This window comes from Heloderma suspectum, chromosome 10 (assembly GCF_057233095.1).
Source record: "Heloderma suspectum isolate Gila_16-S chromosome 10, 16-S_ref, whole genome shotgun sequence".
In the NCBI taxonomy this organism is placed as follows: domain Eukaryota; kingdom Metazoa; phylum Chordata; class Lepidosauria; order Squamata; family Helodermatidae; genus Heloderma; species Heloderma suspectum.
In genome coordinates this window covers 18,849,644-18,865,236 of record NC_139467.1, presented here as the reverse complement: position 1 = coordinate 18,865,236, position 15,593 = coordinate 18,849,644, and the positions used below count along the sequence as shown (strand labels likewise).

The 15,593-nt window shown below is 45.6% G+C and overlaps 1 protein-coding gene across 3 annotated transcripts; it reads right to left on the bottom strand.

Annotated features, from left to right (window-relative positions):
• Nucleotides 1-421: 421 nt before the first annotated feature.
• Nucleotides 422-13,997, bottom strand: LOC146337876 (gilatoxin-like). Of its 3 annotated transcripts, none has more exons than XM_084815409.1 (5): nucleotides 13,865-13,997; nucleotides 13,180-13,333; nucleotides 12,089-12,363; nucleotides 3,789-3,928; nucleotides 422-2,427 (listed from the first exon to the last, which is right to left on the bottom strand). In XM_084815409.1, the coding sequence occupies exons 1-5, from the start codon at nucleotides 13,914-13,916 to the stop codon at nucleotides 2,299-2,301; spliced, it is 750 nt and encodes a 249-aa protein (XP_084671535.1). In that variant the 5' UTR covers nucleotides 13,917-13,997; the 3' UTR covers nucleotides 422-2,298. The 3 variants fall into 3 exon arrangements, with proteins under 3 accessions (XP_084671535.1, XP_084671537.1, XP_084671534.1); XM_084815411.1 differs by having other exon boundaries at nucleotides 1,628-2,116; XM_084815408.1 differs by lacking the exon at nucleotides 422-2,427 and having other exon boundaries at nucleotides 3,563-3,928.
• Between the last annotated feature and the right edge of the window lie 1,596 nt (nucleotides 13,998-15,593).

Genomic DNA, 15,593 nt, shown 5'->3' with positions numbered 1-15,593 from the left:
ACCTGGACAGAAGCTGGACAGCCATCTGTCAGGGATGCTCTGACTTGGATTCCTGCATTGAGCAGGGGGTTGGACTCGATGGCCTTGTAGGCCCCTTCCAACCCTACTATTCTACAATTCTGATTCTAACCCTCTCCAGTTTGTCTGCATCCTTCTTAAAGTGTGGTGCCCAGAACTAGACACAGTACTCCAGATGAGGCCTAACCAGTGCTGAGTAGAGGGGAACTAGTACTTCACGGGATTTGGAAGCTATACTTCTATTAATGCAGCCCAAAATAGCATGATATGTGTTTGTATTTGGTTGTGTTGTATGGGGGGACTCATTTAAATGTTACACTGATTGGTATAAAAGGATTCACCTGAATCTGTATGGGGGAATGTAAGTTTGTATTGTGACTCACTCAATAAAAGCTGTCTTTGCAACCTTGTATTGGAGTGTTTTATTTAAGCTTAAGAACACCAAACATTAAAGTGGGGGGACTTACTTCCAAGTAAACATGCATAGGGATGTGCTGCATAAGAGTTAAGCCAGGTTAGTTGAAGGGCTAAATTAAATTTTGAGAACCTCTCAGAGGCAGCATTCCAGCGGTGGGCAGGATGAAGACAAAAGGCGTGGGGATAACATACCTAAAATAGCATATCTTAGCTTAAAGCTCTTACTGGCCATAACTAAGCTTTAGGAGAGGCATTTCAAGCTTTTGGACTGGTAGGGGGGAAACATGCAAAAGCTGGGAAACACCCAAATGAACAGTGGCTGGGGGAAAGAGCGTGGGGGCAGGTGAAGGCCTGAGGCCAACTGGACAACCTGGGTGGGCCAGAGTTCACCCACTGGTCTGAGGTTCAATGCTCCTGAGCTAAGCCCTCTCCTTCATGACACAACTTCCTAAGAGAAAGGGCTGGCCCTCTGCTCTGGTGTCTGGAAAATGACTAATCAGACATTCTTCCTTTATCAATGGTGTCTACACAAACAATTTATTGCACACTTGTGATTGGTCACTCATAGAATACTGTGGGTGCTTTACATGATGTCGTCAACCTCCAGGATGCCTCCCACACATTTTCCCCTTTATTGCGCTTTTTAAAAGATCGGAGATAAACTAGAAATAAAAATTAATGGCACCATCTCAGCAGTGTGCAATGCTGGTTTAGCACCATGAGCTTGCAGAGAAAGGACTTTCCTCTATTAAAACCATGTGTCTCTTGCTCACTGATTGGAGGGAGAAGAGAGTAAAATGCCACCCTGCAACAAAGGGAGACGGATGTGATCCCCATCCCACCAGGCTCAGAATCAATGTACTCTGTTGATTCAGAGCACCCTCCCCATTAAGTTCAGTGGGGATTACTCATAACTAAGTGTACCAAAGTTTGCAGTCTTACAGCATGCTCTTATGTCTACTCAGAAGTAAGTCCCATTGACTTCAATGGGGCTTACTCCCAAGTAAGTGAACCTAGGGCTGCAGGGAAACAATACAGCTCAAGTTAAGCAACGAAAACAAGACTTCCCCGCTCCACTGCTTTGCACACATGCCTGGGAGGGAGGGAGGCACTTCCTCTATTCAAACCATGTGTCTGCTGTATAAAGAAGCCTATCCTAATCCCACAAAGAAAGTGAAAGCAGAAAGCAGTGGAAAAGATGCATTTTTATTTTTGCTTACTGTAGATTGGCACCGGTAGAGGGGAAACGGCCTATAGTGCATTCACTTCCAGTACCGCCAAGCCCATACCATAAGAAAACAAGTGATAGATGCTTAAATTATGAGATATTAGAAATGCTGGAGTCTCTTTTATTTTTATTTTTCATTTCTTAGCTTTCAGAGCTGGGAATTCACATAAAAACCATTGTGTAATCAGAAGATTCAAGATTCTAGTGCTTAGGGCGGAAATGGCCATCCGGAGATTCCTGTTATACATCAGTAAGACTATACACCTATGCTCATTCACTTGCAGATAGGTCTCTCATTCCATTTCGTGAGACTTACTTTGAAGTAAGTATGCATCCCATCAGGATTTAAGGATGTAAAAATATGGTTTCGTGCAGTGCCATCCTGCACACCTGTACTCCAAAGTAAATCCCGCTGTGTTCAATGACAGGCAAATGTGTGCCTAGGTTTGCTGCCTAAAGTGTGAAGAAAAAGAGACATCAGCTAGCCACCTGCAGACCCACTGTTAAGACTCTACTCTTGGAAGACAATCTTACTCGGTCACGAGTGATCGCCATGATGATGACCCCATGGATGTGACTTAAAAGATTTCTACTGGTAATCCATTATAAGAGGGAGCAGGGCCATCTGCACTTTCTCAAAAGAAATCCAGGATCCAGTTGAGATAGCTGTCGACCCTGGTATAGATGCCAGGCCCTCGGGAGTTTCCCATAGATACAATCCCCTGGACTTGTCCATCACAGACAAGGGGTCCACCAGAATCACCCTATTAAGAGAACAGAACACACTATGAAATATGCAGTTATGGCCTGGACTACAATAGTGACCTGACTTCCACCTAATGCTAACCCATAATTTATTTAACCCATGGGTTGTTGAATTCTGGATTGTTGTGATGTGCAAACCCAGCCATGCTAACAAACCATGGTATGTCAACCACAAACAATCCAGGAAGAGAATCCATGGTTTCCAGTAGGGTTGTGAACTAAGTTTGTTTAAACCAGAGGTTGTCATTACAACCCAGAAATGTGGATTGTTCATGGGTTGTTTCTCCAGGCTACAGAGGAGCCAGGCAGCGGTGGTCCAAAAACCCAGCCACTCTACATGCCATTACTAAAGTGCTGCAAAGGCGTTTGGGATACAGGGAGGGAGATGGCAAAGGAGAAGGAAGACAAACAACCCATGATTTTGGGTCCCCCTCCACCACCTTAGGGTTTTAAAAAATATATTTTATATACGTTATACGTGGGGCTGCCTTTGAAAATGGTCCGGAAACTTCAGCTGGTCCAAAATAGGGCAGCAAGATTGTTAACAGGGACTGGCCTGCGAGCTCATATTACGCCAGTACTTTTCCAGCTGCACTGGCTGCCAGTCCATTTCCGGGCCCGATTCAAAGTGCTGGTGTTAACATTCAAAGCCCTTAACGGCTTGGGGCCAGGTTACCTGAAGGATCGCCTCCTCCCATATGTGCCTGCCCGGACCTTAAGATCATCATCAGCGGCCCTTCTCCGTGAGCCCCTGCCAAAGGAAGTGAGGCGGGTGGCTACTAGGAGGAGGGCTTTTTCTGCTGTGACACCCCGGCTCTGGAATGAGCTCCCTAGTGAGGTTCACCTGGCGCCTACATTGTACTCCTTTCGGCGCCAGGTGAAGACCTTTTTATTTTCCCAGGCATTTTAGCTTTCTAAATTTTTATCTTTGCTGTTTTAAATCTGTATTTTAAACTCCTGTACTGCTGTTAGGTTTTATTGTGGTTGTATTGTTATATTGTGGTTTTAATGTTCTATATATTTTAAATTGTTTTATTGTGTGTTGTTTGGTTTTAATTTTTGTGAACCGCCCAGAGAGCTTCGGCTATTGGGTGGTATAGAAATGAAATGAATAAATAAATAAATATTTCTTGCAAACCTTGGGGTTTCGCCAAGACCTCTGATATTTCCCCTTTGTGCATGGATGGTGCCGTTTTGGCTACATAAGGATCAGCACTCGAATAATACATTTGCTTTTAGTATACAAGCTTTTTTTCTTCTGCATTAGTCTGGTTTCCATTGCGGTGTAAAGGAAAGTTTGTCTGCGCAGAAGTGTATGGAGTGTACGTTTGTAGTCAGTCCACAGGGGAAAACTCCTTACCTGGCATGAATCTTTGCATCCTTTCACAACTCCTGCACATAACATGTCATCAGTCATTACCCACCATGGGTAAGCACTGGCACACAAGAGATTCTCAAGTATCCCAATGGAAACACAATGAGGAACTTTGGGTAAAGTCACTGAAAACCAAAAGGAAGAAGATGGTCTAGTAAGATGCTTGCAAGGGATCAATTTTGCTGTATATCAGAGCAGCTGTGTTAAGAAATCTGGAGATGTGCAGTGCCACTTCCAGGATTTATGGGAACTTCAAGCAAGGCCTGGTGAGTGGACCAACTGAGCCTGCAAGAGGAAAGATGTGCAGACCAGAACCCCTCCTGTGCTTTCTCCTATGTGTTCAGGTGCCCTGTGCAAAGCTTTTGCCTGTTTTGGTGAAATGTAGGGATGGTGGAGGATTTCTCCACGAATCTCAGGGAGGCTGAATGCCAACGCATTCGGCCCCCCCGAAATTGGCAGTGAAATTTTCCACCGCCACCCCCCACCCCCCTGGGATGGGACTTACCTCCCTCGAATGTCCCTCTCGGCGGTGGGTCCCGGCGGCGGTTCGGCGGCAGTTCATCGGGGGTGGGGCGGCGGCCGGTCTTCCGACCAGCTGTCGCCGCCACCATTACAAAATAAAGTAAAAAAAAAAACATGTGATAGGCTACGTAACGATTTACGTAGCCTATCATGGCTAGATTTCGAAAGTCAGCCGTGATAGGCTACGTAAATCGTTACATAGCCTATCACGGGTGTTTTGTTTTTTTCCCCCCACTTTTGTATTTTGCAGCCGGGGAGACAGGGCGCTTCTCCCCAGCCTGAATTTCGGCCGGGCGAGGCGGGGCACCTCCCCCCCCGGCCTGAACTTCGGGGGGAGAACTGAAGCGCCTCCCCCCCACCACGAAGCAAGCTGCGGGACCAGGTAAGTGCCTTTCGTACATCCCTAGTGAAATGACAAATGCCTGACCCATTAATGAAGTGGCCGTGGCTCAGTGGCAGAGCCCCCGCTTTGCATGCAGAAGGTCCCAGGTTCAATCCCTGATATCTCCAGGTAGTGGTGGAAAAATTCCTGCCTGAAACCTTGGAAGCTTGCTGCCAGTCTCTGTCGGTAAAAAAAAAAAAAAGGTAAAGGTGTCCCCAACCAGTCGTGTCCGACTCTAGGGTGCGGTGCTCATCCCCGTTTCTAAGCCGAAGAGCCAGTGCTGTCCAAAGACGCTTCCGTGGTCATGTGGCCGGCATGACTGAACACCGAGGTGCACAGAACGCTGTTACCTTTCCCGCCGAGGCGGTACCTATTTATCTACTTGCAATTTCTTGCTTTCAAACTGCTAGGTTGGCAGGAGCTGGGACTGAAGACGGGAGCTCACTCTGTCACGTGGCACTCGGGTCTCGAACTGCTGTCCTGCCGACCTTCTGGTCTGCAGTTCAGCGTCTTAACCACTAAGCCACCGCGGCCCCCTCTGTCGGTACCCCCAGGCTAGATGGACCCAGGGTTTGACTCAGGGCTCCTTCACACAGAACTTTTATCCTGCTATTGAGATAGCTCACTCATGAAAGTTTGCAGGCCCTGTAGGTGACATCGTTAACCTCCAGGGCGTCTCCTGCACTAAATGACCTCTATTCCATTTGTAAATAGATCGGAGATAATGAGGCATCAAATTACCCTACTTGTGTTCCACTTGAGTTCCCACCATGAAAAAGGAAACGCCTCAAGAAGAGGAGCTAGATAATGAAACATATGGAAGACACAGATAAGGGGGAGAAGGAGAGGGAAAGGGAAGGGAGGAAAGGAAAGGAAAGGAAAGGAAAGGAAAGGAAAGGAAAGGAAAGGAAAGGAAAGGAAAGGAAGCAGATGTAGAGGGAGTCCGTTGTGATCCTACATTTAAAATGGAAGCCCATTTTAAATGCGGGATTTTAGGCTGGTGTAGAGATGCTCTCAGTATACGGTAGCTTCCTGGATTTGCTATGTTTCTATTAGGGTGGCTTTGTGTCCTACTTTACAGAGGTCAGTCCTCCATTTCAAGGTTTTCCCTATTGGAAAGACTGTCTAGGCCCAGTCTGGTTTAAAGATAAGGAACCCTAAGCAGGCAGAGCTGGAAGGGGCCCTGAAGTTGCCCATCAAGTTGATATCAACACCTGGACAGCAGTTGGAGCAAGGCACGCAGGTCACTTGTTCACAATCTTCCCTATCATAGTGAGATATGTTGTGCTTTTATTTAAATTATAGCAATCCCTTCAAAACAGGCACCTATACATATAAATTAGCATGTGCAGATTTAATGCAGATCGTGTCTTCTTTTTCTTTTTTCGGTGATGTGTTCCCTCTTTTTTGGCAATGCGTAGGTGGCCACCCTTCTGACTTTGCCATACCGTAGAGCTGGCCACAGTTACATAACATTTAAAAACAAAAAACAGACTGAATGAAAATGGCAGGCCCTCCTAGGAAGACAGTGCATCCTTGATGGCGTTTGTGCCCCATATATATTTAACAGCACAGCTACTGATGAATGCGGAAGCTGAAACTTTTAGCTTAAACTATATATATTTTTAATACTCCATTTTTAGTCTATCTTTCTTTTATATATATAAAAACACCTCTTCATCCACAAGGGATCCCAAGCCAGTGTACATAATATCATAAAGAAAAGAACAAAAGCAACATCAACAATAACAATAAAATTGTGAACTTGTTATTTATTCATGTCAGAAACATCACAATTAAAAAAACATACTATAACACATACCATTTAAAATATAAAATGTAGACGTTAAAATATATAAAAATAGAAAAATCTTGCCCAGAAACTAGCAACATTAATTGCGTTCTGTCACGCTGTCATAAGGTCCTCATGTGTGCATTGGTGAGGGCACAAAGGGCAAGTATACATATGTGTTGTTGTCTGCAAGTCTCCGCAGTCGCATAGGGCAGAGTTGTGAACTAAAAGGCAGTAAAGTAAATCAAACAACAAACCAGCAAACAAATTAATTTGAAAGAAAGTTTGAAATTTAAAATGCCTGGGATTAAAGGAATGTTTTGATCTGGTGCTGAGAAGAAAGCAAGATCTGATATGTGGCTATAAGATCTCCACTGTGCGTGTGTGGGGGGCTACATTAAGCAAACCCCCCACAAAAATCCATATCCTTTCCGGGGTTTCCTGCTTTCCATTTCTTTGTGGGATTAGGAAGGGCTCCTTTACACAGCAGTCATGTGGTCTGAGCTGAGAGAGTGCCTTCCTCCCTCCCTGGATTGTGTGCAAAGAAGCGGGAGGGGGGTGTCTTGTTTTCATAGCTTAACTTCTGCTATACTCTTTTCTCACAGCCCCCAGGAAACCTCTGACTTACTTCTGAGTAGACATAAAATGTAACATTGTGTTGTAAGTCTGCAACCTTTGGCATACTTATGTGGGAGTAAACCCCATTGAACAACTGCCTTGTTGTGGCGAAGGGGCTTGCGTAACTCAGTGAAGCCATAAGCTATGCCGTGCTGGGCAACCCAAGACGGAAAGGTCATGGCGGAGAGTTCTGACAAAATGTGGTCCACTGCAGAAGGAAATGGCAACCCACTCCAGTATTCTTGCCAAGAAAACCCCATGGAACGCATCACAAGGCTAAAATATATGACGCTGGAAGATGAGCCCCTCAGGTCAGAAGGTGTCCAATATACTACTGGGGAAGAGCAGAGGGAATTTCCAAGTAGCACCAGAAAGAGTGAAGCGTCTGGGCCAAAGCCGAAAGGACACTCAACTGTGGATGTGTCTGGTGGTGAAAAGAAAGTCTGATGCTGTAAAGAACGATATTGTTTAGGAACCTGGAATGTCAGATCAATGGATCAAGGTAAGCTGGAGGTGGTCAAACATGAGATGGCAAGATTGAACATCGACATCTTGGGAATCAGCGAACTAAAATGGACAGGCATGGGCGAATTTAATTCAGGTGACCATTATATCTACTACTGTGGGCAAGAATCCCTTAGAAGAAATGGAGTAGCACTCATAGTCAACAAAAGGGTGGGAAAAGCAGTACTGGGGTACAATCTCAAAAACGACAGAATGATCTCAGTACGAATCCAAGGCAAACCATTCAACATCACAGTAATTGAAGTCTGTGCCCCAACCACTGAGGCTGAAGAAGCTGAGGTTGATTGGCTGTATGAAGACCTACAACACCTTCTAGAACTAACACCAAAAAAAGATGTCCTCTTCATCATAGGGGATTGGAATGCTAAAGTAGGAAGTCAAGAAATCACCGGGATAACAGGCAAGCATGGCCTTGGTGTACAAAATGAAGCAGGACAAAGGCTAATAGAGTTTTGCCAAGAGAACACGCTGATCATAGCAAACACTCTTTTCCAACAGCACAAGAGGCGACTCTACACATGGACATCACCAGGTGGTCAATATCGAAATCAGATTGATTATGTCCTTTGCAGCCAAAGATGGAGAAGCTCTATACAGTCAGTAAAAACAAGACCTGGAGCTGACTGTGGCTCAGATCATGAGCTTCTTGTTGCAAAATTTCAGTTTAAATTGAAGAACGTAGGGAAAACCACTAAACCATTCAGGTATGACCTAAATCATATCCCTTATGAATATACAGTGGAGGTGAGGAATAGATTTCAGGGATTAGACCTGATAGACAGAGTGCCTGAGGAACTATGGACGGAGGTCCGTAACATTGTTCAGGAGGCAGCAACTCAATCCATCCCAAACAAAAAGAAATGCAACAAAGCAAAGTGGTTGTCTGATGAGGCTTTACAAGTAGCTGAGGAAAGAAGGGAAACGAAAAGCAAGGGAGAAAGGGAAAGATATATCCAACTGAATGCAGAGTTCCAGAGAATAGCAAGGAGAGACAAGAAGGCCTTCTTAAATGAGCAATGCAAAGACATCAAGGAAAACAATAGAATGGGAAAGACTAGAGATCTTTTCAAGAAAATCGGAGATATCAAGGGAACATTTTGTGCAAAGACGGGCATGATAAAGGACAAAGAAGGCAGGGATCTAACAGAAGCAGATGAGATGAAGAAGAGGTGGAAAGAATACACAGAAGAACTATACAGGAAAGATCTTAATGTCCCTGATAGCCATGATGGTGCGGTCACTGAACTTGAGCCGGACATCCTCGAGAGTGAAGTCAAGTGGGCCTTAGGAAGCATTACTAACAACAAAGCTAGCGGAGATGACAGTATTCCAGCTGAGCTATTTAAAATCCTAAAAGATGATGCTGTTAACGTGCTGCACTCAATATGCCAACAAATTTGGAACACTCAACAGTGGCCACAAGACTGGAAAAGGTCAGTTAACGTTCTAATTCCAAAGAAGGGCAATGCCAAGGAGTGTTCAAACTACCGCACAATTGCGCTCATTTCACATGCCAGCAAGGTTATGCTCAAAGTCCTACAAGCTAGGCTTCAGCAGTATGTGAACCGAGAACTACCGGAAGTACAAGCTGGGTTCCGAAGAGGCAGAGGAACTAGAGATCAAATCGCCAACATTCGCTGGATCATGGAGAAAGCAGGAGAATTCCAGAAGAAACGTCTATTTCTGCTTCATTGACTATGCTAAAGCCTTTGATTGTGTGGATCACAACAAACTCTGACAAATTCTTAAAGAGATGGGAGTACCAGACCACCTTACCTGTCTCCGGAGAAACCTATACGAGGGTCAAGAAGCAACAGTAAGAACCAGACATGGAACAACCGATTGGTTCAAAATTGGGAAAGGAGTACGACAAGGCTGCATATTGTCACCCTGTTTATTTAACTTATATGCAGAGTACATCATGAGAAATGCCGGGTTGGATGAATCACAGGTCGGAATTAAGACTGCCAGGAGAATTAGCAACAACCTCCGATATGCAGACAATACCACCCTAATGGCAGAAAGCAAAGAGGATCTAAAGAGCCTCTTGTTGAGGGTGAAAGAGGAGAGTGCAAAAGCTGGTTTGAAACTCAACATTAAAAAAACGGAGATCATGGCATCTGGCCCCATCACTTCCTGGCATATGGAAGGGGAAGAAATGGAAGCAGTGACAGATTTTACTTTCTTGGGCTCCAAGATCACCGCAGACGGTGACTGCAGCCATGAAATTAAAAGACACTTGCTCCTTGGGAGGAAAGCTATGGCAAACCTAGACAGCATAGTAAGAAGCAGAGACATCACCTTGCCGACAAAGGTCTGTCTAATCAAAGCTATGGTTTTCCCAGTAGCAACGTTTGGCTGTGACAGCTGGACTATAAGGAAGGGTGAGTGCCGAAGAACTGATGCTTTCGAACTGTGGTGCTGGAGAAGACTCTTACGAGTCCCCTGGACTGCAAGGAGGTCAAATCAGTCCATCCTAAAGGAAATCAACCCTGAGTGCTCATTGGAAGGATAGATACCGAAGCTGAAGCTCAAATATTTTGGTCACCAAATGCGAAGAGAAGACTCACTGGAAAAGGCCCTGATGCTGGGAAGGATTGAAGGCAACAGGAGAAGGGGACGGCAGAGGATGAGATGGCTAGATAGCATCACGGATGCAATGAATATGAACTTGAGCACACTCCGGGAGAGAGCGGAGGACAGGAAGGCCTGGCGTGCTCTGGTCCATGGGGTCACGAAGAGTCGGACACGACTTAACGACTGAATAGCAACAAAGACGTAAGATTGCCCTGTAAGTCTGCAACCCTTGGCACACTTACTATGGAGTAAGCCCCATTTAACTTAATGGGGTGCTCTGAATCAACAGAGGACGTTGCTTCTGAGTTTGGTGGGGTGGGGGATTAGATGTGTTCATTGCAGGGAGGCATTTTACCCTCTTCTCCCTCCAATTGAGAAAAGTGCGCAAGCATTTACATGGCAGACACCTGGGAATCGAGGAAAGTCCTTCCTCAGCAAGACTTGAGCAGAGGCAGGAGTTGCAATTGGCGGGCAATCCTTGCTCTCGCGCCTGTCAAATCTGCTCCCGCACGCCCCTCAGCCCATCCTCAATGCCTTCGTCATCCTGACCATGCACGCCCCCAGCAACTGAAAACAAATGCAGGCAGACTGAGTGGTTTCTCCTACTATTGGAGAATTTCACGGGGAGGTCATGATGCTCCTGTTCCGTGGGCTGGAAAAAATACCACATTTAGCAGAATGGAAGTGAGGCGGGTGGCTACTAGGAGGAGGGCTTTTTCTGCTGTGGCACCCCGGCTCTGGAATGAGCTCCCTAGTGAGGTTCGCCTGGCACCTACATTGCATTCCTTTCGGCACCAGGTGAAGACCTTTTTATTTTCCCAGGCATTTTAGCATTTTAGCTTTCTAAATTTTTAGCTTTGCTGTTTTAAATCTGTATTTTAAACTCCTGCACTGCTGCTAGCTTTTATTGTGGTTGTATTGTTATATTGTGGTTTTAATGTTCTATATATTTTAAATTGTTTTATTGTGTGTTGTTTGGTTTTAATTTTTGTGAACCGCCCAGAGAGCTTTGGCTATTGGGCGGTATAGAAATGAAATAAATGAAATAAATAAATAAACAAACAAACATTTATTGCATTTGGGGAAAACACGGGATAGGCTGGGGAAAATTGCAGGAGACACCCTGAGGGTAACGGCATCATCTAAAGAGTCCGAAAACTTCCGAGACAGAGCCATCTCAATAGCAGGATAAAAGCTCCATGTGATGAACCCCAGAGAGAGCATCTGCTACCCTTTCAGCCACATGTATGTTGGACCCAGTGTGAACATGTCTCCTTTGTGCCTGTGATGTTAGCTTGCTGGGGTCTTCCATGTGGTGTACCTGTGGGCACCAATGTGTACATGGAGACCTCCTTGGCACTCGCCTGGCTTCCTGCCCCTCCTGGGCTTTATTACATTTCTTAACATTTTAAAAAATTAAACGGTGAGGCCACTATGCTGCAAAGTGAACTGCTCTCCTCCAACACCATCTTTATTTGGGTTGGGTTTGTGTTTTGGAACTCAGACCCCCTCTCTGCCTTGTAAATAGGTTTCGGGGCAAGTTACTTTTATTTCTGTCTTACCAGTTTCCTTCTGGCAAACTCGTGTTTTGTCATGGGCCGTGCCCACCATGGTAGCCATTTTAGAAATGGGCAGGTCCTCCCCAGGGCAGCCATTTTGTGAGAGCACCCATGACACTCTCAAAATTCCAACAGTGCCCACCAACCCAAAAGGATTGGAGACCCTCCTTGGGTGAGGCAAAGGCCCTTCTATGGGGAGAGTGTTCACCCCACCCATTGGTAGCACCAGACACAGTGCGACGCTAAACCTGGTCTGGTTCTGGCAAATGTCTGAGTGTGTGGAGAACCATGTGATGGCCGTGGTTCTTACCTTTAGAAGTTGTGATTGAGCCCCACCCCATTACACTGCATTTTGTTCCCACAGAGGCAGAGGCGGTGGGTAGGTTGAGTGGGGCGATGTGCTTGTTGAACTTAACAGGGCTGTTCAATTTGATCATCATGATGTCAGCAGTGAAGTCTGGGCAGCTGTTCTTGGTGGTGCTGGCAGTGTCAGGGTAGCACATGGTGCCCGCACTGACTCTCCGCTCTTCGTCCTCTCTTAGCACTTCTCTGTTGTGCACTCCAAGCCTTATCTGGATTTCGCCACTACAAGAAACACAGCAAAGGGCTCAGGGGTCTCTCAATGCAAGGCCCAGATGGGCAAGTTGACTACATGAGTCCTTGGGAGGATATTTGTCCTGAACTCTGGCCTGCCTGGAGGTGGCATCATGGGACTTGCTGCTGAACATGACTGTCAATCTCCCTGTAAAGCAGGGGTGGGGAAGCTTAGACCTGAGGGCCAAACCCCTCCAGGGGTCCCACACTGGTCCTCAGCAATTCCTCAGAAGGCCACCCCCCCTTTCCCCTAACTGCCAGTTGTTTGGTGGTTTCCCAGTTTTTCTGCAGTTTTCCCCCATTATAAGCAGTTGAAATGCCTCTCCTAGGGCTTTAAGATACAACATGCCAGTAAGTGCTTTAAGCTACATGTTGGCATGGGGGGGTATTTTGGCTCCACCCTTTAGCCTTTGGCCCATCCCCTTTTGCTTCTGGCCCCACCCACCATCGGAATGTAGGCCCTGAGAGCTTCTCTGAAATTGACTTTGCCTGAAAGAGTTTCACCACTCCTGTTGTAAAAAGATTCCAGGATTGTTTACCCATGTAACTTGTCTGGGAAAGACCCTACCAGGAGGACCTTGCATTCCCATTATGTGCCTGCCCCAAATGCATACTTGCAAAAGTTATATGGAAATTTACTTCAGTGTCACTTTTCCATATATAAAAGCAAAGAGCTGGACTCAGTGGGAGATCCTTTCAAAATGTACACTGTGATCATTAATGGTTTCAGGTTCGATCTTGAATGACATTGCCCAAGATTTGAAACTGGATTCTAAATGTATTCGCTGGCACCTTAACATCCCTCACCTTATGTAGCAGTGAGCAGCAGTGAGTACCCAGTTGTGATCGAGCAATATTCCAGAGCAGTAGACCCCTTTGGGCTCATAGAGTAGCACGAGCCAAGGATGCTCAGCCTCGTTGCATTCCTTGCCCCCAATGATTCGCTTATGGTAGGCTGACACTGTAACACAGACAGAGAAAGCTCACTGTCCATCCGGGATGGGCATCAGTGCTCTGCAGCAGATTATTGGAATATCTCCAAAATCACATGCCCAAGTAATTCAATGATCTCTTTCACTCCCAAAGAAGATGGGCTAAGAGATATTTCACATGTGGGTTTGCTGGCTTATCATTTGGTGTTCAAGAGTACAAACAAATAAAAAACCAATCACTGCATGAGAAGTCCCACATGAACATTCGAAACGTGTTTCAGCACTACTATGTACACATCTATCTAACCCATGTTGCGCACAGCAGCTCATCCGCACCCAAATCATATGCAAGGAAAGGAAAGTCAGAATGTAACAGTCAGGTGCAAATCTCTGCAGACAATAGCATGGGTCATTTACACACACACACACACACACACACACACAGCTGCTACACAGCTCTCACACATGCAATTGCAAGGGGAAGAAAAAATGATGCATATAGACTGTCCCCTCGCTCTCCCAGGTTTGTGGTCCCATCACATCGAAATGCCAGTTCTTACCAAAAGAGGGCAGCAGCAACAGAAAGAAAGCTAGCAATTTGGTGGGTTCCATTAGCAGCAGATCTTCCTGGCGAAGTGTCCCTATGTACTTCTGAATCGGGGAAGAAGTTCAGCAATTAAGACAACGTGGAACAAAGTGTTCATCTTGACCCCTTTTTTATATCTGCCATGAGTGGGGTTGATGTTCATCTCTGCCAATCTGGCACCTTCACCTGTGAGAATGCATACAAACAATTATTCTCAGTGCCTTAATTTTCCCACGTCCCGACAAACAGGAGAAACAGCATTCGTTAATCAAACCCAGTAGGTGGCTCTTGGCTTCTTGGTGACAATTTTCTCCAGTTTGTTTTGGGCTGGGTTGGATAAACAATCCACACTTTTTGGCCTGGGATCATCTAAATCTTTCCTCTCTTCACATTATCTGATCTGGCCCACCCATTTCCTAAATGACAGGCACACTGAATTTCTCATATGGCAGTTGTGCAACGCACTGGCCACATTTTAAAAAGTGACTTCTAGTATTTGTACTTCATCTTGATGGTCTGAATCTACCACCCCTCCTAAAGAATGTTTTCAAAAGCCTAACCAGAGCATGTGGCAATCCATGTATAAGTCCCCTGAGTGACTACAACTTCAATTTCCAGCGGTATATTCACTTGCCCTTCTCCCCAACAGACATAGCCATATCCTTGGGGTGGCATAAGGTTGCTCTAGGACTATCAGGTGTAGCTTCCATTGGTCTACATCACAAGGTTGGATTTTCCATACCTTCAGCTATTCCATCTCTGGAGTGCCGCCACCCGACCACGCATTGTAGATGGCACTAACCCCATCATGCGTTATAGGGGTGTTTGGCCTTTACACAGGAGGCAGCTGTTGAATTCAAATTGAGCCTGCTCTAAAACTGTCCCCCACTTTTTTCAGAATATCATCTGGGGTTCAAAGAGTGCTGGACTAGGAGCTGGGAGATCCGGGTTCTAGCCCCCACTCAGCCATGGAAGCTCACTGGGAGACTTTGGGCCAGTCACAGACTCTCAGCCCAACCCACCTCACAGGGTTGTTGTTGTGAGGATAAAATGGAGAGGAGGAGGATAATGTAAGCCGCCTTGGGTTCCTTGCAAGAGGGGAAAAGGCGGGGTATAAATGCAATAAATAAAATAAAATAAATAATAAAGGTGAAAGAGTTGGTTGTTGATAGTCCTGCACTTGCATTGTTTAATCCTGCATTACCTATAATTGTGACAATTGATGCTTCTGATTATAGACTGGCAGCAGTACTTACGCAGTTCCACGAGGATAAGGTTGAGAGGACTGTTGCATTTGCATCAAGAACACTTACTGAGGCGGACAGGAAATATTCAACTATTGGGGGGGAAAGCACTTGTTTGTATTTGGGCTACAGAAAAGTGGAGGACATATCAATGGGGCCATATATTCTAATTATGTACTGATCCTAGGCCTTTGACAACATGGTTAACCAAAAGAGAGTGGAAATCATATTGCTAGATGGTCAGCAAAACTACTTTCCTTTACATTTTCCAATTGTGGAATGATCTCCCCGATGAGGCCTGCCTGGCGCCAACCTGGTTATCTTTTCAGCACCAGGTTAAGACCTTTCTCTTCTCCCAGGCATTTGGCAGCACATGATAAGTTTTAATTGATTCTGGATTGTTTTATGGTTATGGTTGTTTGCTTGTGATTGCTTGTTTGAAGTTGTTTTAGATATATG

Excerpts from the sequence above, each read along its gene's own strand:
- LOC146337876 (XM_084815408.1), bottom strand. The coding sequence starts at position 13,916 with ATGGAACCCACCAAATTGCTAGCTTTCTTTCTGTTGCTGCTGCCCTCT. Across the intron at positions 13,334-13,864 it reads GTTGCTGCTGCCCTCTTTTG|TGTCAGCCTACCATAAGCGA; the intron begins GTAAGAACTGGC and ends TCTGTGTTACAG. Across the intron at positions 3,929-12,088 it reads CTCAATCACAACTTCTAAAG|TGACTTTACCCAAAGTTCCT; the intron begins GTAAGAACCACG and ends TTTGGTTTTCAG.